This window comes from Lentinula edodes, assembly GCF_021015755.1.
Source record: "Lentinula edodes strain Le(Bin) 0899 ss11 chromosome Unknown C8R40scaffold_66, whole genome shotgun sequence".
NCBI classification, from domain to species: Eukaryota; Fungi; Basidiomycota; class Agaricomycetes; order Agaricales; family Omphalotaceae; genus Lentinula; species Lentinula edodes.
Window position 1 is genome coordinate 1 of NW_025764372.1, and position 19,503 is coordinate 19,503.

Consider the following 19,503-nt stretch of genomic DNA (forward strand, 5'->3'; position numbering starts at 1 on the left):
AGCAAAATTTATTTACCATGCTTCAGCCTGTGAAATCAGATCAGCCATTGTAGTCAACTTGGGAAATCCAAACAGTGGATCCCGAGGTAGTATGTCTGTGGTTGAAACTCAGATTCAGCTGCAAATAGCAGCAAGCATAGCACAATGCCAGTTTAGTGAAAAGTGGGAACTTTATTGTCTGGTGTGAATCTAGTTTTATAAGGGTTGGTAACAAAAGTAAACTCAGGTGGCACTGTAAAATGGGCACCGGGAACTTCATTTGAGTATTGCTAATCCTGGCCTAGTCCATTGATGCCATTGTAACTTGATCAATCTTTCAATCATCTTGATCTGAAATCTAATTTCCTCTCATTGATGCTGATGAAGTTTCAGGTTCGAGACTAGATGAAATAACATGATGGGATCATTTTTCATGAAACTGATCAGACATGCATATATTTACAGGTCCTGATGTGAGAATTCATCCTTACAAGTGATTTCAATCTTTCTCCCATGCCACCTCTTCATTATACATTTAGTTTTAATTCCCCCTTATATGTACTCATTAACTGATCAACTCATTTCAATTTTATCACCTCATTCTGCTGCCACGGTTCAGAGTCCCAGACACATCTAGATAAATAGATAAATATTTAAGTTAAAACTAAAGTTAATACCAGAGCATACCGCATTATATGATTTTATATCTACAGCTTTACCTATGCAACTGTGAGGCCCCGGCACAGAAGGCCTGCTCTGGTCTTACCCAGACTGGGCCTAAGCGAACGCAGTAGCCGCCTAGGCCGTATGAGGAGGTATGGGATAGTGCCGATACTGGTGAGGGGAGCCTAACCAGGGGTAGTTGTGAAGCTTGGGTAGACCTAATAGAGGGTCCTGGAGGTGTAGAACGTAACACGTAACCACCGCTTCGATGTGGAGGGGAGGTGTAGCCAATACGAGTGGGAAGCTGTGGGGAGCTTAGGGAGCAATGAAGCGGAATTGGGAACCTAATGGGAGGTTCCAAAGGATGAAGGACAAATTGTAGAGCCTCGACGTAGATGGTGAGTCGAAGGAGAGGCATAGACAATACGAGGATTGACAGAAAGAGGCCAGAGATGGGAAACAGAGAGGAGAAATAGAGTTGAGGTGAGACAGAGATAAAGGAAACAGATAATGAGGAAATATATGACAGTTGAGACGTGTCAGGCCCTGTTAGCAAGTACTAGTAGACTGTACTAAAGGGACCAAGCCAGGTAGGAAGAGTTTCCAGGTAAGATTTGACAATAACATGCTGGGGAGCTCCGAGGGGAGTCCCCAGCCTATATACTGTACATGAGGCTGTCAGGTACATATGTCATGTGGCTCTGGAGTGACAGGTAATATGTATCATGAAGATCGTAAGGATGGTGCATAGAATATCGGAAACATGTATAAGTGATGAACCGGAGCTCTGGAAAGGAAAGGGAAAGGTACGGAGAAGCAAGGCATGACAGCAACCCCATACCTTTGAATATACCATCCCCTCCCTGTCCCCCAATTGAACTTATAATGTACTAGCAAAAAGATAACCTAAGTAATACACTCACCACAAACAGAAAGCCATGTCATGCGACAATCTCCCAGATCCTAGCACAACCATGAACGTCAAGACTTCAGTACATCAGTACCCCCACCCCAATACCAACATATCCAGATCATAACTCACATCACCTCAAGTGAGTCATGACACAGCTCAAACTTCAACAACATCATGATTTCCATCTTCCACCATCTCCACCATCTCCACCATCTCCATTTTGTGAGATACAGATAGGTATTTCAGTGGACATTCTAGCCATTGAGTAAATAAAGAGAAGAAAAAGTGAGTAAGTTACAAGTGACTATATGTGATGTTCTTCGTGATGGTTACCATTGGAGGCCACTAGCAGTGGGTGCTTCCAACTTTGAACTACCCAATTGAGAGTGTAGCACAAGAAATGACATGACAGACTGAGATCATGTAAGACCTGGGTCAGAATTGGTCTTATGGGTAGAGTTGGTATGAGTAGTTTATATTGTAGTGTGCTGGGAGCAAGCTGGAGCTCAAAGGGAGCTACGGGAACCGCAACCAAGGACTGGAATGACCCAGTAGAAGTACAATAGCATGAAATGTGACCCTTGAGGAGGTTCTTGAGAGGTTCCAGCAGGTGATTGGGGTGATTCAAATTCCTTAAATCCTTGGAGAGAGGGACTGAGGTTGAGGGGTGTATGTTGCTTTGTCCAGCAGATTTCCTCTCGGTTGTCCAGATGCCAGCCTTGTGGATTGTCCAGGCGCGATCCTTGTGGGCCATTCTCGTTCCGCAGGTCGTTCAGCCTGAGGTAATAGGTTCTGCTGGTCCCAGTCATCTCCCTCAATCATGTTTCTATTGAAACTTTGAAAGTCGTTGGCTCGATCTATTACTCCCCATGGTGCTTGACATAGAATCATAAGACTCCTGAGAAAGATCAAATGGGTATAAGTTACATCTTGCATGAATACTATTCAGCTAACAGGTTACTGGTCACCAATTGTATCCTAGCTCAGAGTCACTACTATGATCTTCAACGTTACAAAAGACATTTAGGCAAAAGAATGAGAGCAAATCCATTGAGAGAGAGAAAATACTGCATAATGACAAGCCATGAGTAGAGACCGAAAGAGGTTGTAATTAGAAAGGAAAATGATATTTTCAATGCAGCTGTAGCAAATATCCAAATTAAAGGAAAAGAAAAACCGTGGAAGCTCAAGCCAAAGCTCCTTGAACCATCGAATTGATCCGAACAACAGCAGGGGATGAAAGACGGTCACGAGGAGGAAATGAAAGAAACTCCCGGTGTATCAACTCAGCTTCAAGATCCAAAGGATGAGGAGATGGAGCTCGCTCCCCATCTGCGAATCCTCCTTGGCCTAAGGAAATAGGACCGTAATGACTCATTGAATAAAACTCGTCCTTGATGTCGGGAGTAGATGCAGTCGAGGTGAAATCAAAAGGTCGTTCTTCTTCTTGACGAATATGCCTGGATTCCGAATTGCCAAGTTCCTCCTCCGTGGATTTGGGACTCGGAATGGTCCACAGCCCAGTTTCTCTATCATAGGTATCTGGTATTTTGAATGGAGGTGGGGATACTGAGGGATCAAAGGCAGATGTGGCGGAGGTAGAGGAGGCATACGAACAGTTAGAATCAAAATCAGAATCGTGTTCACAATTGTCTTCGGAGTCTCGTTCTTCCTCGTCTATCTCTTCTGCATCATCAATCTCAACATCAGAATTGTATGTTGTTGACAATGGGGATAGCGAAGAGAGAGAAAACAACTGAGAAAGATGTGGACCATCGTCTTCATACTCGGAACAATCACAATAATCGACCTCCTCCTCTCCTTCTTCCTCCTCCTCTATCTGTGTTCCCTCCTCTGGAGTTCGAAATCGGACTGGGACTCGGACTTGCGACTCGGAGTGACCAATTTGGACATCAAGATGAGCGCCAGTGTATGATCTATACAGCTCATCCGGCTTAGTCATATCATCCTCCACCTCGCAATCAGAATCATCGTATGGCAGTTCTCGGAGAGATTCCCTCCGAGCTGGATGTTCAGATCGTTGATCTCTGACCGAGACAGCATTGTGGGGCGATGAGGGCCACACGAGTTCAACCTCCACTTCCTCGATCTTTATCACAGGAGAAAGACAGGTACCTGGAGCAGGGGGAGAGGAGCGAGTTGAAGAAGACGGATATGATTGTGGGGGCAAAACAGAAGTAGAACTCTGCTTGGAAACAGCGTTCGTGGATGTCGACGGAAGAAACCGAGGCGACAGAGGAAGAAGTTGATCAGATTCCACCAATTCCTCAAACAATAATTCTTCCGCCGCATCAAACACGTCGAACAAATAATCCTCCTCTGTACCAGCTTCAATCCTCGAGGATTCAGTATCCTGATTAGGAGATACAGTAATCTTCCCGCGAATCGCGCACTCCGATATCCTAAGTCGGTGGTACTCGATCTCCGCTTGGGATATGGTTCCAATGGCTGCCAGTTGGCATGGCCCTTGTTCAGGCCCAGCAATGTACACGGGAACGTGAGACGACCTGACTAACTGACGAAGATTTTCAAAGTCTCCTGGATAAAGAAATAATGGACAGTCTTCGTGGATTTGTTCCATAAATCCATTCCATGCCGATGGCGAGATAAAAAGCGTGTAACCTAAAATCTGTAGAGCCGCTTGTTCGAGCCTGATAACATTTTTCTTCGTCAATCCCATGAGCTTGGACCTGCGCACCACCCATGAAGAAATAAGTCTTAGATGAACAGCACATTCAAACACTCACCAGGTTTTCGAAGTACAACAGTCATCGTGGAACCAAGCTATACCGAGCTGGAATCCCAAAAGGAAAAGTCGGACAACCAAATGAACGCAATGGTGGTCCCGGATTCCGTAATACGGGATACCATCTGGGAAGATCCAGAGCATGTACAGAACGGAGGAAAGAGCGAGTTTGCTGGAGCAGCCGATATCACACAGAACATAATAGATTCTTCTGTAAATCTCTTGCAAGACGAGAGGACGTCCTGCAAGGCATGCAACGTAAGATAGATATTGAGCAGGAAAGAAATCGGAATCGTACTGGAAAGAGGACGTTGAAACTTTACAAGTGAGACCAATTTGCAAGAGATATACGCTGCTATAAGAGGATAGCGAGATAGTTCCGGCTCCTCGCAAGATAGTCGAGACAGAAATTTCATGGAAACGGTTGGAATCTCGAAGGGAGTTGAATCAACAACTGGTATCATTCTCGCCTTGGGCTTACGATGCGGATGGCGAAAATTTGCATTGATGTTCCGCCAATTGATGGTCCGTCCGTCATCCCCATTCTGCGACCTGGAACGCGGTTGTAGTTTACAAGGATCACAGAAAACGTGAATAATTAGTAACACCTACCTATCCTCGTTCCGTGTAACAGGATTCAGCAAACTCGATATGGACATCTTCACGCGATGGCTAGACACGAGGCAGGAAGCAGTGGAGGCAAAGTTAGATTTAGGATCGACACTGGTGAGAGTAATGAAAAGAGAAAGACCAACTAAATTGAACGCACTTTAAGCCAAAGCCACAACACCACACACGACGAGAAGGGCCAATGGAAACGTGACCATGCACTCTTTTGCCATAGTAGGATTATTGAACAATAATTACCCTCTCATTGTTCTTGGAACCGCCGAGCCATCCAGTGGTTACCAAAAATCGGAGGCAGAAATTTGAAGGTTGACGTTGGCCAAGTCCATTGGGTCAATTCGAAACGTTCATGATAGGAATGTTAAACCAAATTCTTCCAGGAATCTCTAGTCAATAGTCGATCTACCAATAATTTATCGCTTATATTTCGCTCGAAGTAGTCATGGATTAGTACAAACACAGAGATCCAGCTTACATGTCATGTCTTGAAGCCGTCCCCTCCTGTCCCCTCCTCCTTTGATCAATAAATCCCAAATTTTCACGGTTCATAGGCGATTCTCGAATTGGTCCCGTTGGGCTTGTTTTGAATTACAGCGGGGAGGGGGGGGGGGGCCATTAGAGTGGGAGTTGCGATTATAGCTATACACAGCAATTCCAAATAAGCGCCCAACGATACAAAACGGGATTATATAAGCTGGTTTATTCCAGGATGGCAGAATCAGCTCTGATGCGCAATAGGGAAAGTAGAACATGATGGACGGTCTCTGGATGTAATTGAAACCTCTCATGTTGGACAGTGCAGAACTGACTAGATTGGCCAAGGTAAGATTTCCTCAAGTTTCCTTGCGTCGTGAACATTTCCAATTTGCTATTTTCTGCAGAGTAACTCTTCCATCGAAAAGGGGGCTTTCAATACGTTTCGAAGAAAAAATGGCGCTGTATGCGGCAAGTCATGACACTCTGATTTCAGCTAGTATACACTATTCATATCCTATCATATCCATTTGCACTGGATCGGAATGACCTATCCCACACCTTCCTTTTCCAAATAAAAACATCACACATTCAAGAGTATTTGACTATCGAACTTCAAGCCTCCTTGATCGATGAATCTTGACGGATATCTTCAATTTCCGTATATCGAGCCACGTCCTTCTCCGATTCTGTGAGGTCAATTCTGCCATTCCCGGTAATCTCTTCAATAGCTTCTTTCCCATCGAACAACGCGGCTGTTTCTTCCAGTGTAAGATTTTTCGTTTCGACAACATCTACCACCAGGTAAAGTTGGTAGCAAGTTCGGCTCAGAAAATCTCACTACTCACAGATGTATAGGAAAACTATTTCGAATGCAATCCAGCAGCAGTATATGATCTAGGATAGGTTCAGCAGATGTACCGGTGCATCTAAATCGATAAAGCAGATACACGTACGTAGTATTTCCATGCGAGACGGCCTTGAGCAAAGATTCACCCGTGTATCCATCAAGCAGTGATTGGGCTTACCTAAAGCGATAGGATTGGTATATTGGTTGAATATCAATGCAAGGGATATGGTGAAATTGAAGACTGTGAACCCTTTAGCACGAAGGTGGTAGGGCAGAATTTCAACGGTGTATACGACGATTAGCGGTGATAATGCAAGGCTTTGAAGTGAGACCCGTGAGTATTCTTTCACACATTCAATCTACCAGTTGATTACGCACCCATAAAATGCGCTGAACAGGAAAATGAAAGCGATCAAAGAATGAGCAGCTGCTGGTATTCCGTGTTCCCAAAATACTGCAAATGACACGGTCTGTGCAATCCAGGCGAAGAGTACCCCAATTGTTGAACTCAAGAAGAGAAAGCGGCGACCTAGTCTGTCAATCAGTCCTGATGCTAGCAGGGCCCAGAAGAGACTCCATATTGTGAGGATCCCGTTGATGAGGAGCTAGATCATGTCGGAGATCAGGTTCGAGTTTTCATTGATAAAGAAAAAAATTTAGCGCTTCGTCGTTCCGATGTTTGAGAATAAAGACAAACAAACCTGAACAGTTGGATCGGTGATATCGATGTCTGTGAGGATCTGGTTGAGGTAATACGACGCGATACCGTTTCCGGACCATTGCGAAAAGACAGCGATGGCGACGATGATTCTCATCCGCTTCCTGTTTCCTGGTGTACTGAAGAGGGATTTCCATCCCACATTTGCGACGACTGAATCATGAACTCAGCCCGAGCTGGGGAACAGAAACGGGATAGCAAACACGGACCATTCCTGTCAAACTCGATGGCAGCTTTAATCTCGTTGAACTCATATTGGACTAATGGATCGTTTCTGTTGAGCGAGAAATTTCCATACATAATATGAGTGGGTTGGTGAGAAGTTGGACATATATATAAATAAGGAATATACACATACGGGTTACCATCGGCGTGATAATACGCCAATGTCTTTAATGCTTGATCATCTCGGCCTTTACTGACCAGCCATCGTGGGGATTCAGGTAAAAACCATGCTAGAAATATTTGAAGCACGGATGGCAATCCCTGAAGTGCAGAAGGCGTACGCCACGCCCAGGTGCTAGCAATCCTGAATGTACCAAAGGTCGTCCAAGCCGCACTGTGAAAGTTAAGTATGTTCAGAGTGCAGCGTGTTCAGTGTACAGAGAAATAACGCCGAATTGTCTACACGTACATGATAGCTCCCAAGTTCCATAATGAGTTATACGCGGCTGTTAGAGGAGCGCGATATGGAGGGTACGAAATTTCCGAAACTAGCATAGGTGCAGCATTGGCTGAATATTTGCGATGTCAGTCAGTGTTTTCGGAGCATTTCTCAAAATCAATTCAACATTACTATACTCACCAGCGAATGTCAAGCCAAACCCGATCAAGAATCTGAAGGCAAAAAAAGTAACAGACGAAGGGAAGCTCTTGTGAGATCATAAGCCACTCGAGTAGGAAAATAGATAACGCACCGGGCACCGATGAACATACCGACAGATTGAGCAGCTGCTTGAATGATAGCTGCAAAACACATTATAGATGCTCCAAAAATCACTGTTCGGCGCCGTCCGATACCGTCAGACAAGTAGGGTGCAAACGGGTACGCTGCTAGAGATCCAATGTTCTAAAAAGTTCATCCGTGTCAAGATTGATCTCATTGAACAAAGAATGTCAAAGTTCGACATGCCTGAATAGCGTTTAAGAGACCAAGCTGACTCGGTGACGGATGGTTGAAGTAATCCTTCCATTGAGGACTGATAAACTCATTGCAAGTTTAATTGGGAGCACTAGTAAAAGGGATTGAAATGGAACCAATCTGATTACTAACAGTGATTGCAGACTGTTCATCATGCTTCCATCGTATCCATTGGTACAGGATGTGATAAGTCTTCCGGAGACGGTTCAAGGAAATATATAATGATTAATGGGAGAATTGACATACAGGAGAACAATCCAGGCGTTGAGGGTTATCAAGCTACGGCATGAGGCCAAATAAGAATAAACGGCATGCCCTTCGAAACAATTCTCAATCACTTACCGCTTATTGTTGAACCATTTCTTGTTCGGGTCAAGGAGATGAGTGAATCCACTCTGTGTTTCTGCGGCCACGATACCTCCGACCATGATCAGCTTCAAGGGTTCGATAGAATGGAAGGAGTGAAGGAACAAAACGACTCGGAAGAGAAGGAAATCCGGATTTATACTTATCGTAGGATGAAATTGCGAATATACATAGGTACAATTTCAGCCGTATAATATGCGCTATGAGCACAGGGAGAGCTCAGGTGACTCAGTTTTTGGATATACCAGAAACTCACGCATTCAAAGACGATATACATATGTATAGTATCTCACTCCCAGCATGAGACCTTGAGGTACGGAGCCTGTATTAGATTGTGGCGCGAAAGCATCCGGAAGTGAGGGTTCAACGTTGAACATCGAAGTCTTGCTCCGTGGTTGGGCCGGGATGAAGTCGAAGAGTTGTGAGGGCTTTCATTCCAATTTCTCCAGGTCCTGACGAATGTATTGCCTACGTTCGCAGAAGGTTTAGAAAAATCGAATGAAGATCTAGAGGAAGTAGTACACTTGAATATCATCCTTCTTTCCGGCGGCTGCTACGCACATTGAGAGTTCAATAAGGTTCGGAGCGAGTCTTGAGTTTCATCCATGAAGCTTCCGAAGCCAGAAGAGCTGCAATGAATGAAAGGTCGAGATGTACAACAACTTCGCGACGAGCAACCAGAACAGATGAATATCATCTTGTAAACTTGTAAACATGACTCGGTAAGCCTGATGATTGCAACCCATACGGACAGTCTTGTATGCCAATCGAAGGTAGATGCCACCTCTCGCGTCGCACATCCCTCAATCAATCAATCTTGGATTATAGTAGAAGTGGATGAGCGAACTTTTTTCAAAAAAAGTTGCCACTGGGAAAAGGATTAATTATTAGGCGCTGAAACCCGGAGGTGCTCCGAGTCAAGCGCCAATGTCTTTTTCTGTAACTACAACTACCGTGGACTGGCGAAAGTCGAGGATCACGCCAGTCCGTGTTCGCGGTGCAAATAAAAGCCCCAAGTGAAGCCTTGGTGATGATATAATTAGGAGCTACCATAGATGTCGATCCAAACCATTTCTATGTCGACGTCGGATCTTGCTAGTTTTTCTGGATCCAAAAAGACCTTTGGATATCCTGCCCGTAATTAATGGTACTCTGCTCACTTCACCAGACTTCACCCCATCCTTTAATACACTTTATATAATTTATAGACTGGACTGCTTCACGTCCACCATCCTGAATTAATTCTCCAATACTCTGCCCCCGTGTCTAAACGATTCAAATATCCCAACACTTCTATGAAAACCTCGTAGGTAAGAAGATAACATGGGTGAATACAAAATAAAGATACATAGGAATTATACTATTAGTAATCCAGAACTATGATGCAATTGAATGCGATATACAGTAATGCGAGAAAAAAAAATAACCAACAGAAACACCCAGAGAATCACGTTGAACGCGCTACTAACGAGACCTTGAGGGAGAGACAGAAAAAAAAAGAAAACTGAAAACAGAACACTACATACGATACGATACGATACCGGTGTCGAGTCTTTCAAAGCTTTCTCCTTTATCATCAACACTTCATCATCTGACCTGCTCCACATCCACCCCCGCCTTTCCCTCTCCTGTCCCCCTTCCCCTCTTCTTCCCCTTCCCCTTCTTCTTACCCGACAAATTAAACCCACCAGACATACTAAAAAGTCTCCTCGCTTTCTGATACTCAACATCCTCGTCGCTCGAGTCTGTCCAGATTCCATGTATTATTCCCTGTTCCCCCCGGTCTATATTCCTGTTTGCGTTCCCATTCATATGTTTCGGGTTTAAATTCGGATTCGGCGTTTGTCTCCGCTCATGGTCTTCGCCACCACCCTCATCCTCATCTCCGTGATCATCCTCGTACGCATCATATTCAATCGCAGGCGGTGTAACAGAATACGTCGGCTGCAGTGATACTCGCACGCTTTTTCGTCTTCGAGGAGGAGTATTGGTGTTATTCCCGGTATCTTCAGGATGGGATGTGGTTGTTGTGGTATCAGGAAGGGGATTGGGATTTGTATTGGGATTGGGATTAGGATTAGGAACGGAGATGGTGGATGAACCTCGCGCTAGAGTTTGCGCTTGAGTCTGCGTGGTTACGGTAGTACTTGAGGATTGTTGACCTATCTCCGTCTCCGTCTCTGTCTCGGTCTCCGTTTCATCGCTCCCATCTTCGACCACATCCACCCTTGCATTCTCCAAAATCTCCGAAACCTGCCCATCCCCATCCTCGAAATCATCAAACACCTCTCTCCCAGTCTCATACGACGATATCGACACCGCATCCGACGAGTCTGAGCCCGAAGACTCCGAGCTGGAACCTGAACCACTCGAACGCCTCTTTGCACGTAACGGCTGTTGATCTGGATGGACAAGTCGTGGTGGAGAGTTGGGAGGAATAGATGGAATGGACGAAGAAGGGTCGAGAACAGGGGTAGCAAGACTCGAAGTCGGAATACAAGAAGTAGCAAGAGGAGTAGGAGGAAGATAATACGAAATAGGACGAGGCGGCGATGAAATTCCGGCAGAAAGATTCGAAGGAGGCGGGGAAGGGATAGAATCAGCTCTGGTAGATCCCATAATTGCAATAGCGCCAGAATCAGTATACTCATCAATGGTTTCTCGGCCTTTTCCCTTGACATCTCTCTGAGATGTAATCGTAGGTATTACAAGCGAGGACGCCGTTCTTGGAGATTGATGCTGCTGCTGTTGCAGTGGGTCACGTTGACGAGGAAGTCCAGTGCTAGCTCCCGAGGAACCCGCCGTAGACACGCTGGAGCCCATTTGAGATCCTTCGGGGGAAGTTTGTTGAGATTGAGGAAGCGGCTGCAACTGCGACTGCGGTAACATCGGTGACGGCGTTCGACTGGAATTCTTCAACGCGCTTCGTAGATGTAGCACCGCCTGTCCAGGCCTATACGGCATGTGTTTATTCTGGGGGTTTCCTTGTATTCGGGTTTGGGTGTTATTGACGACCGGGATGTCGGCCAGAGGTGCTAACGCAGGCGCAGACGCAGACGTCGTCGGTCCAAGATCCGAATGAGATGTATCACGTACACCGCGAGTGGGTCGTCCAGATATCGCAGCTGAAGCACTACCAGAACGAGGTCTACCAGTAGATGCAGCTTTCTCCGTATCTGTGGAATTAGTCAAAATCAACGCAGAAAAGAGCGAAAGATATTTCTTCTTACATTGAGATAGAACATGACCCCGTTTTTCTAGCTTCTCTGCCCTCTCCCTCTCCATCTGTTCCTTCAAATCCTCGAGATCAATACCTCTGGGCGCTCTGACGTCCTCCAACGCGATACTTGTCGGCTGTTTCCTCTTCGAGGATAACGTATTCGCGCCTTCTTCTTCCTCTTCTCGAACTCGCAGCTCGACACCCAGACCAGAACCCGCTCCTATATTTTCTTTCTCTTTATCTACTTTGCCCCATCCCTCTCTGTTCGCCTTCGCCACGTCTTCCACGATGGACATCAAGCTAGTACCACCGCTCAATTCTGCAGGTCTGCCATGGCCATTGGTACTACCGCCAACAGGCGGCGCACTAGATCTCCGATCGGGTTTTGTATTCGTGGCCTGATTTGTTGTCTGTTTCGTAGTTGTCGTCGACGTTGACATCGACGAACTAGTAGGTGCACTAGCGGCGCTTCGGATAGACGAGGTCCTCGATACAGAAACAGACATCGATTTTTTTGGCGTGTCACCTGTTGGCGGAGCTCGAGGTGGTTTCGAAGGAAGAGGGGAGGAAGATGAGGGAGGAGAAGGTGATGATGATGTTGCTGAAGAAACAGGCAACGATCTCCGCTTATCAGATTTTCGCCGCTTCACACTGGTCTTTTTCGTGAGAGCAGAGTTTTCCTCCTCCTTCGTCTCCATTGCTGACGCTTCACGTTGGTGCTGCTCGCGTTGTCCCTGCCCTTCGACCCACTCCTCTGCTCTCGACCTCGGTCTCGGCACATTTCGACTCCGTACACTAAGTTCCCCATAATCCACACTCGCGCTTCTTCTACGTTGTGCAAGTTCAGTAGGAGGTACATTGTTGGAGGGAGTACGTCCTCGAGGACCAGAACCTGGTCCAACACCCGGTGATTTCTTGAGTTTCTTCCCATTCCCGGTATCCGTCGTCGTCGTCCCAACACGAGAAGTTCTTGAAGGAGATGTAGGCGTACGTATAATCGTTGAGGTAGAATTTGTGGAACGAGTACTAGGCGTATGAGCCTCGCTCATCGTTCGTCCTCGTATGCTATACGCCGTTGGCATCGCGGGAGTAGAAGAAGAAGAGGGAAAGAATGGAGGGGAAGATACGACGCTCCCGTCTTCCTCTTTATCCCTTTCATCGTGGAAGATACCACCTATCGCTTTCTTGCTGTCCTTGCCACCCTTCGCATTTCGTGTGAACAGCCCGCGCAGACTGCCGAAAAATCCACTAGCAGAAGCTGAACCCGAAGCGAAAGAGTTCGAGTTGGAAACTGGAATAAGGGTATGATTCATATTCGGATTGGGAGTAAGAGCGTTCACAGGGTTTTTGATAGGACTATTTGGTGGATGTAGGGATAACTTCGAAGTCGACCTGATGTTCGAGTCGGGATCAAGATGTGTATCGTCATGTCTTGATTTCTTTGTACCTGAGGAAAATCGTGGATTCTCAACGACTCGAAGGTCGTTGGCATGAATATCTTCTGCATCCGAATAAACAGTTCCATCGCTTTCTTCATCGCTGTCCAAAGCATCACCATCAGCCTTTCTTTCCTCGTCGCCTCCATGGTCTACCGACAATCCTAGATCCTCCTCCGTAATCCTACGCGGTAAAACGTGTCTTCTATCACTGTGGGAAATCGTGATCGTCGCGTCAGAATCAAGCGTAGGTAAAATGTTCAAGGCGTCCTCTATCGAATGAGCTGGAGGAATATGCGAAGACATAAAATCGTGGTCGTGGTCGTGGCCATGCGCTGAAGATAAAGGCGAAGCGCCTGAGATCGCCTCGAAATCAGAGTAAATGTGGGATGTGTGTGGTCTGGGTGATATGACTGGCTGCTGAGAAGGAGGAAGCGGTGGTGGTGGTGAAGGTCTTGTGAATTCTGTTTGCGACGCAGACTGCGACGGCGCAATAGATGACAAATCCGACGATGGCCTGTCATCACGATGGTGGAATTCCGGAGGATGTATTGGTACGGGCGCGATAAGCGGTGGAAGAGGTTTGTGTTCGGATGTATGCGGAACTGCGATTTATGAACATTTTAAGAAACCTTAAATAAAAGTCAAAATACCTTGCATTTGCCCATCTCTAGAGCCAAGCACTACCTCTCCTTCTTTTCCAATATTTATCCACCGCCAGCCACATTCCGCGAGCGCATGGAATCTTAATTTGAATGCACCGCATATTACAGAAGCGCGTTTATGTTCCAGCTCGGCCTCTTTCCTGGCCAAGTGAGCTTCGCAGGCTTGGAGCTCGGCTTGGGCTAGGTGAAGTTTCTTGGTAGTTTTTCCAGGTAAAGAGCTCGAGTTAGAGGTAAGAGTTGAGAAAAAGGATGTAGAAGTTGAAGTTACGTAGGACGTGGATGGGTCTTCGTTATTAAGAGATAGCGTGGATGTAGACGTAGACGAAGCAGGAGGAGATGAGGGAAACACTGCAAATGGTGATTGTTTTGGCGTGAATTTTGATGCTTTCAATAGACGGGTTACGCTGTAAGCATATAATAATTCAGGACTTGTGATGAAAGAACAGTACAAAAGACTTGATACACTCACAGTATTTCCCTATCTCTCAGAACACCTCCAACCTCATCTTCTAAGTCTTTCAGCTCGCCTAAAAGCCTTACCCATTCCTCTACGGCTCCGACGTACACTCTGAACGCTTCATCCGCGTTCCGTAACGTATTGGCAAGATTTAGGATAACTTGCGAGTTTGGGAATGGGTCTTGGAAATTTGTGGTCTTTGTTGAGACTGTAAGCGCAAAAGAGGGAGGTGGAGATGAAAAAGGTGGTGGAAACGACGCCGCATATGCCTCTAACGAGGTCACAGAGGCATTTGACTGAACCAAAAGTCCCTGTAGATTGCTCGTATATTGTTTTTCATTTGTAATAAGGTGTGCGAGGAGCCGAGAATCTGTGGACCTGTGAACCATTGAAGAAGGGAAACAAGGTTGTGTAGATTTATGATTCAGTGATTACTACTGTCATAATGAAGAAGGTCAGTTGTTGGGCGTTGGGCGTGATGGAATGATCTCGGAATGGGAAGATTATTCACACGAGGTGCTCATAGGCGCTGGAGGATTGGCGCTTTCATTTACTGTGGATACTTACCGCCTTCCCATTGCCATCGGTACAACTGGTTTGACTCCTTTGCATTTGGTACTTATCTCCTTCTTCCATCCTCCATCCCCCAATACACCTGATGGTAGGCTTGTATATTGATCCTAATACATCCTGATAGCTGAAAGTGCTCAATCTAATTGCCGGCTCAGCCGCAGTCCAACTCTCATTATGATGGTCCCTCACAAGGATAGAAAGATAGATAAATACGCGGCTCCGTCCGAGAACGAGGTCCCACAAGGGAACCAACTATCTCGACTGCAGCGAAATATCATCATCGACATGTCCTTTGACTCCTTTCTGGCAGATGACTTCGATTGATATCAGAACTTAAGGAGAAGAAACAGATATCACTGCGAACGTTTTGCGATCACCATGCGGAACAATCACTCTCGAGTCAAATATGTAAGGGCGGATGAATGGCGGTGTCCAGAAATCGCTATCTGTTAGATCGGATATGCATTTACATAAAAGCTGGTCCGCAAATGATTTACCTTCGCGCCCCAAGTCTAGAGCTGGTTCTCTAGTAAGAGCAAGAAAACCTCAACCAAAAAAATACTTCTTCGCCTACTACTCATCGCTGATACTCATCATGCATATCTCGCGGTCGTTCCTCTTGCTCCTAGCCTCCTTGTCACTGTCAATTAGCTGCTATGCTTCTCCGCTACCGGAATCCTCCAAGCAAAGTCCGGAAACAAGAACGTGGGGTAGAAGAGACGAGCATCACAGAGTTCATCTCGGGTATAGGTATGTTATATGTAGCATGATCATCAATTCAAACACGATTGACATATTGCTCTCAGATACGTAAACAGGGCAAGTGCTAATGCGATAGATTGATATAGAATACCGACGTTTCCCTCCAGAAAAGTGTCTTGATTTATGCGAGCGCAGGGAGGGAGCTCGCGAAGGCAGCAGGAAAGGTCGTACAGGCAAAACCTAAAGGAGACGAGGCAAAGTGGGTAATAGAAGGAACTCTGACAGTTATAAGGGCTAAAGGTACCTTGCTAGGGGAGGGTGCATATCTGACACCCAATCTGGGTGGATGGCAGGGAGACTTCGTGGTATGAACCACTCATGATGAACCTCGAGATACGGATGGTTTCAACTGACCGTGCGATCTTTAGTGTGAGGTTTGGGCAGATTTAGAAAAGTTCAAGGAAACACCGAAGGCGAGTTTCTCATCAAGTATGTATAAACCACAAAACTGAAAGCATTGGGTTATCACGGATAGTTTCTCGCCAAGGAGGAGAGTGAGTATCTTCCATTTGACGACAAGGCATGGGACAGAATGCTATCAAAACATGACAAGACGATGAGCCAGAATACAACAATTATTGCTGCGCGAATTCCAGGGCAATGTCGTTATACTATGCGAATTCCTCCTCATTACCTGAAGCCATCTCCTCAGAGGATGATGGATATTCTGACTGGTCGAAAGAAGCCTAAGGTTGATCTTGGTATAAGTGTTCGCTGTGTTTCAGAAAGTATGTGCTTATTTGTGCAAATATTGTTTTCTCTGCAACTGATTTTAATCTAGAGAACAAACAAGCTCTGTCTATCCATGATCCAGCTAACTGGGAGCAGTGGTGGCCCAAGCTGAATCCTAATAATCCGGGATGGATGGAGTCGATACAGGATCTTTAATGTATATGATTTTTTATCGTTGGTAATGATAGGTTAAAGTCCATCTATCGTCTTTTTGTACTTGGTTGGAAAGCTCTCTACTACATAAAGGTCAAAAAAATGACTCGTAATCGAGGGAACCAAACGGTGATATTGAAAATAAGAGTGTGTGTTGTCCAGCTAAGCCAATTCCTCAAGAAGAAGTGACAGAAAGATGCACGTACGTTCTCTAGAGGTTTCATTTGAAGATATTACCTTTGTAAAAGGCGGAAGCGCAGGTCGGCAGTGCAATGGCAATGATATGACTGAGTTGGAACAGGCAAATTTGAGTTTTTCGTTTGCGGTGACTCCTTGATGTAGTCCATGTATAGCATATAAAACAAAACAATCTCCACTTGCCATGTCTAGAGTCTTCGGGGCTTGTCGTACATTATTGAATCGAACTCCTTGACGCCAATTTCACGGTTCAGTCTGGCGTTTGTGCGCCCAGCTATGGGTTATCTAATGTTATGGTGAAAATACCCTGAGAAGCGTCTTCATTTCTCTCAAACAGGAACCCACCAACTGGCAACTCGTATGTATCTCACCGATTATCATTAGCAGGAATTGTACATGAAAGAGTCCAAAGGGGCATACAAGATGAACTTGAAACTTCAAATTCAGTTTAAGTATCACGCATCACCCCCCACGAGGAAAAGTACAACGAGAACTATGGTACATTGAGGGATTATCTAGTTCGATACGGCGCTCTGAGCGTACGTAGGAGGATACTACTCACATTTTTTCTCATCTATAGCGCGTTTGAACGTGTCCTCCAGCCTCTCCAACTCCGAGAAACGTGTTACGAGACTAGAGCGAAAACGGGTAGAGCGATGCGTCGTAAGCTGGGAAAGGACATGGCTTCCTTGAGCATTGGGACTGATGTAGATGTAGAGTGTAATGTGAGTTGGAGCTGGAATAAGGAAGAGGGGGACAAGGGGATCTCTTCGGATAGAGGGAAAGACGGACTCGTTGATTAAATCTGTCCATTCAGCAGAATATTCAAACTTCAGCTTCCCCAAATGAATATGCATTAGAATACCTTCATTTTTACTGGGACTCTCCGTCCTTTCATCCGCCACTCAACCCGCTTGTTCGTTGAAAGCGAAATGGGATGATGGTCAACGGATGTCAATCAGGTATTTCTGCTCAAAGTGATGCACACGCGTTTCCTGTCCTCGATGTATGATATAGATAATGATAAGATGGAAATCAGCTGGTCGCAGCGTGGCTGTTGGCATAGATTTGAAAAGATGATAAGCGCCATGTTGGACTTGCTAACGGAAGATGCCAAATAGAAGTCTCTCTCCACTAAGTTTCACGTTGGTCTTTACAAAATTTAAGCTTCGAGTGACGTGCCGAAAATTTACTCAGTGCTATAATTCACGTACAGCCTGAGATGAGCAGTATCGATATCGCAGAATATGAGAAAGCATTATTCGATGATGGTGGGAGTTAAAGAACCACAGGCGTCTATGATTGGAGGAAATTTTCGGACCGGCGGCGGGAACCTCGACTCTTCAAATTCTATCGCGATTTCCGTCGCTGGAACGACCAGAGCAATCGTCCTCTAGCTTTTTATCCCCTGTTCAAAAATCCTACCCTATCCTATCCATAAGCTAACATCCGGACAACGTACGTGAGGGAAAAACTAAAATAGGACAGCAAAATTTACTCCTTCTGAAGATCAAACCGCCTTTTTTGCTTTACATATAAACGGCACATCTCCAAACTAATCGTCCCTAGAATCTGCTGGCCAGGTTCTTTCCCCCTCTGCTGTCGCCTTCTTATCTGACTTGTTTGTTCGTTCACCCACTCTTTTTTCCCTAAAACCACCAGTTCGTACTGTTCTCGATGCGCTTCAACTTGGCGGTCTATTATATTGTCTTGGTGTTTCTCTTCGTGACTGCCTTTGTCCAGGCTGCACCTGTCAAGGTGGATTGTTCACCTTGTTCATTAAATGACAATTGGGAATTGCTAATATATCCTTATTTCCAAGTCTACCGATGGCACTGAGGCTTATAGTCCAGAGGTTCAAGTTCGTGAACTACGGTTGGATGGAATCATCAATTGGAACATCCGAATCCGATTTACATCATTGGCATATGCAGGTGCTGACATACCGGATTCCTCTCATCTCCCTGAGAGATTTCATTCGGTAGAAGAGCGTATACTCAAAGCGATTTGGAACTACCTGCTTCTCCTACCAACAGCTAATGGCATCGATATCAAGTTTGTCAATGAACCTACCGACCGTTCTTTGCAAGACAAATTTGTCTCATGCTTTGTCGATCTCAGGGAGGTGGAGCAGCCCCATTCACGGATGCTCCATCTCGATGTGGATAAAGCGGGGATTCCGCGAGTAATGCAGGATTCCGGCGGACATTTTCCCTTTGCAAGTGTGGTTGTCAAAGGCAAAGCGCAGGTGGATCGTGAATGTAAATGGTGCTAATTTACCATTTAATTGTTGTTGCTTACTATTCTCCGTGTCTCTATCTAGGGCCATCACCGGCGTAGGAGGGAGGTGTTTGGTCAAACCGCCATGGTGAGAATGAGGTTGTTCCCGTTATAGATGTGAGTATGTTGCTCACTGAACCAAGAAAGGACAGATAGATAGATAGATAAATAGATACACGGCACCACCCGACAGTAATACTTGAAGGACAGGAAGATTTTTGAGCAAAGCCAAACCCTTGAGCCAGTAACATGCCGAGCATGCCTCCACTATCCACACTGAGAATTGTCTTCAAGTTGCTCTTTTTTATTGGATTTCATTTTGGGCTACTGTTCAGATCAATGTGCCAATGGCTCCAGATATTCTATGCAGTAAAAGGACCACAGGCATACTGACATATGGTTCCACTTCTTCAGAGGTAACATCTTCCGCTGAAACCTCCTGAAAATGTGTGCACCTGGCCCAAACCTATTCCGCCTCCTTCTCCCCTTCTCCCCTCACTCTCTTTCCAATCCGTATATCCCCCCTTTT

General features: G+C 45.6%; 6 protein-coding genes across 6 annotated transcripts; 2 read left to right on the forward strand and 4 right to left on the reverse strand.

Moving 5' to 3' along the window:
• Nucleotides 1-2,473: 2,473 nt before the first annotated feature.
• C8R40DRAFT_1133962 (uncharacterized protein) lies at nucleotides 2,474-5,351 on the reverse strand. The gene is made up of 5 exons (XM_046229289.1): nucleotides 5,098-5,351; nucleotides 4,935-5,048; nucleotides 4,621-4,874; nucleotides 4,324-4,564; nucleotides 2,474-4,266 (listed from the first exon to the last, which is right to left on the reverse strand). Exons 2-5 carry the CDS (start codon nucleotides 4,979-4,981, stop codon nucleotides 2,742-2,744), a joined length of 2,067 nt encoding a protein of 688 aa, XP_046079689.1. The 5' UTR covers nucleotides 4,982-5,048; nucleotides 5,098-5,351; the 3' UTR covers nucleotides 2,474-2,741.
• A 687-nt stretch (nucleotides 5,352-6,038) lies between these two features.
• Nucleotides 6,039-8,560, reverse strand: C8R40DRAFT_1061538 (general substrate transporter; the record flags this gene model as incomplete). The annotated part of the gene is made up of 15 exons (XM_046225431.1): nucleotides 6,039-6,217; nucleotides 6,272-6,320; nucleotides 6,380-6,402; nucleotides 6,452-6,591; nucleotides 6,652-6,878; nucleotides 6,975-7,144; nucleotides 7,201-7,265; nucleotides 7,350-7,550; nucleotides 7,626-7,725; nucleotides 7,797-7,828; nucleotides 7,909-8,060; nucleotides 8,100-8,190; nucleotides 8,265-8,324; nucleotides 8,379-8,411; nucleotides 8,475-8,560. The coding sequence occupies 15 exons, from the start codon at nucleotides 8,558-8,560 to the stop codon at nucleotides 6,039-6,041; spliced, it is 1,608 nt and encodes a 535-aa protein (XP_046079690.1).
• An 865-nt stretch (nucleotides 8,561-9,425) lies between these two features.
• On the reverse strand, nucleotides 9,426-10,095 carry C8R40DRAFT_1133971 (uncharacterized protein; the record flags this gene model as incomplete). Its single annotated transcript, XM_046229290.1, has 1 exon — nucleotides 9,426-10,095. A coding segment is annotated over exon 1 (217 nt), but the record flags the coding sequence as incomplete, so codon positions are not given.
• A 3,692-nt stretch (nucleotides 10,096-13,787) lies between these two features.
• C8R40DRAFT_1061486 (uncharacterized protein) lies at nucleotides 13,788-14,665 on the reverse strand (the record flags this gene model as incomplete). The annotated part of the gene is made up of 3 exons (XM_046225425.1): nucleotides 13,788-14,037; nucleotides 14,137-14,223; nucleotides 14,289-14,665. The coding sequence occupies 3 exons, from the start codon at nucleotides 14,663-14,665 to the stop codon at nucleotides 13,788-13,790; spliced, it is 714 nt and encodes a 237-aa protein (XP_046079692.1).
• A 152-nt stretch (nucleotides 14,666-14,817) lies between these two features.
• Nucleotides 14,818-16,979, forward strand: C8R40DRAFT_1269053 (uncharacterized protein). The gene is made up of 7 exons (XM_046234015.1): nucleotides 14,818-14,937; nucleotides 15,005-15,599; nucleotides 15,656-15,668; nucleotides 15,719-15,916; nucleotides 15,980-16,024; nucleotides 16,087-16,339; nucleotides 16,393-16,979. The coding sequence occupies exons 2-7, from the start codon at nucleotides 15,268-15,270 to the stop codon at nucleotides 16,497-16,499; spliced, it is 948 nt and encodes a 315-aa protein (XP_046079693.1). The 5' UTR covers nucleotides 14,818-14,937; nucleotides 15,005-15,267; the 3' UTR covers nucleotides 16,500-16,979.
• Nucleotides 16,980-18,371: 1,392 nt separating this feature from the next.
• Nucleotides 18,372-19,034, forward strand: C8R40DRAFT_1074653 (uncharacterized protein; the record flags this gene model as incomplete). The annotated part of the gene is made up of 3 exons (XM_046226746.1): nucleotides 18,372-18,452; nucleotides 18,517-18,955; nucleotides 19,018-19,034. The coding sequence occupies 3 exons, from the start codon at nucleotides 18,372-18,374 to the stop codon at nucleotides 19,032-19,034; spliced, it is 537 nt and encodes a 178-aa protein (XP_046079694.1).
• Between the last annotated feature and the right edge of the window lie 469 nt (nucleotides 19,035-19,503).

What these genes read in the sequence shown, in the direction of transcription:
- C8R40DRAFT_1133962 (XM_046229289.1), bottom strand. Translation starts at nt 4,981, where the DNA reads ATGTCCATATCGAGTTTGCTGAATCCTGTTACACGGAACGAGGATAG. An exon ending in GTTACACGGAACGAGGATAG is followed by an intron (nt 4,875 to 4,934) that starts GTAGGTGTTACT and finishes ACCGCGTTCCAG; the next exon opens with GTCGCAGAATGGGGATGACG. An exon ending in GTTTCAACGTCCTCTTTCCA is followed by an intron (nt 4,565 to 4,620) that starts GTACGATTCCGA and finishes CATGCCTTGCAG; the next exon opens with GACGTCCTCTCGTCTTGCAA.
- C8R40DRAFT_1269053 (XM_046234015.1), top strand. Translation starts at nt 15,268, where the DNA reads ATGAATGGCGGTGTCCAGAAATCGCTATCTGTTAGATCGGATATGCAT. An exon ending in AGTTCAAGGAAACACCGAAG is followed by an intron (nt 16,025 to 16,086) that starts GCGAGTTTCTCA and finishes TATCACGGATAG; the next exon opens with TTTCTCGCCAAGGAGGAGAG. An exon ending in TGTTCGCTGTGTTTCAGAAA is followed by an intron (nt 16,340 to 16,392) that starts GTATGTGCTTAT and finishes ATTTTAATCTAG; the next exon opens with AGAACAAACAAGCTCTGTCT.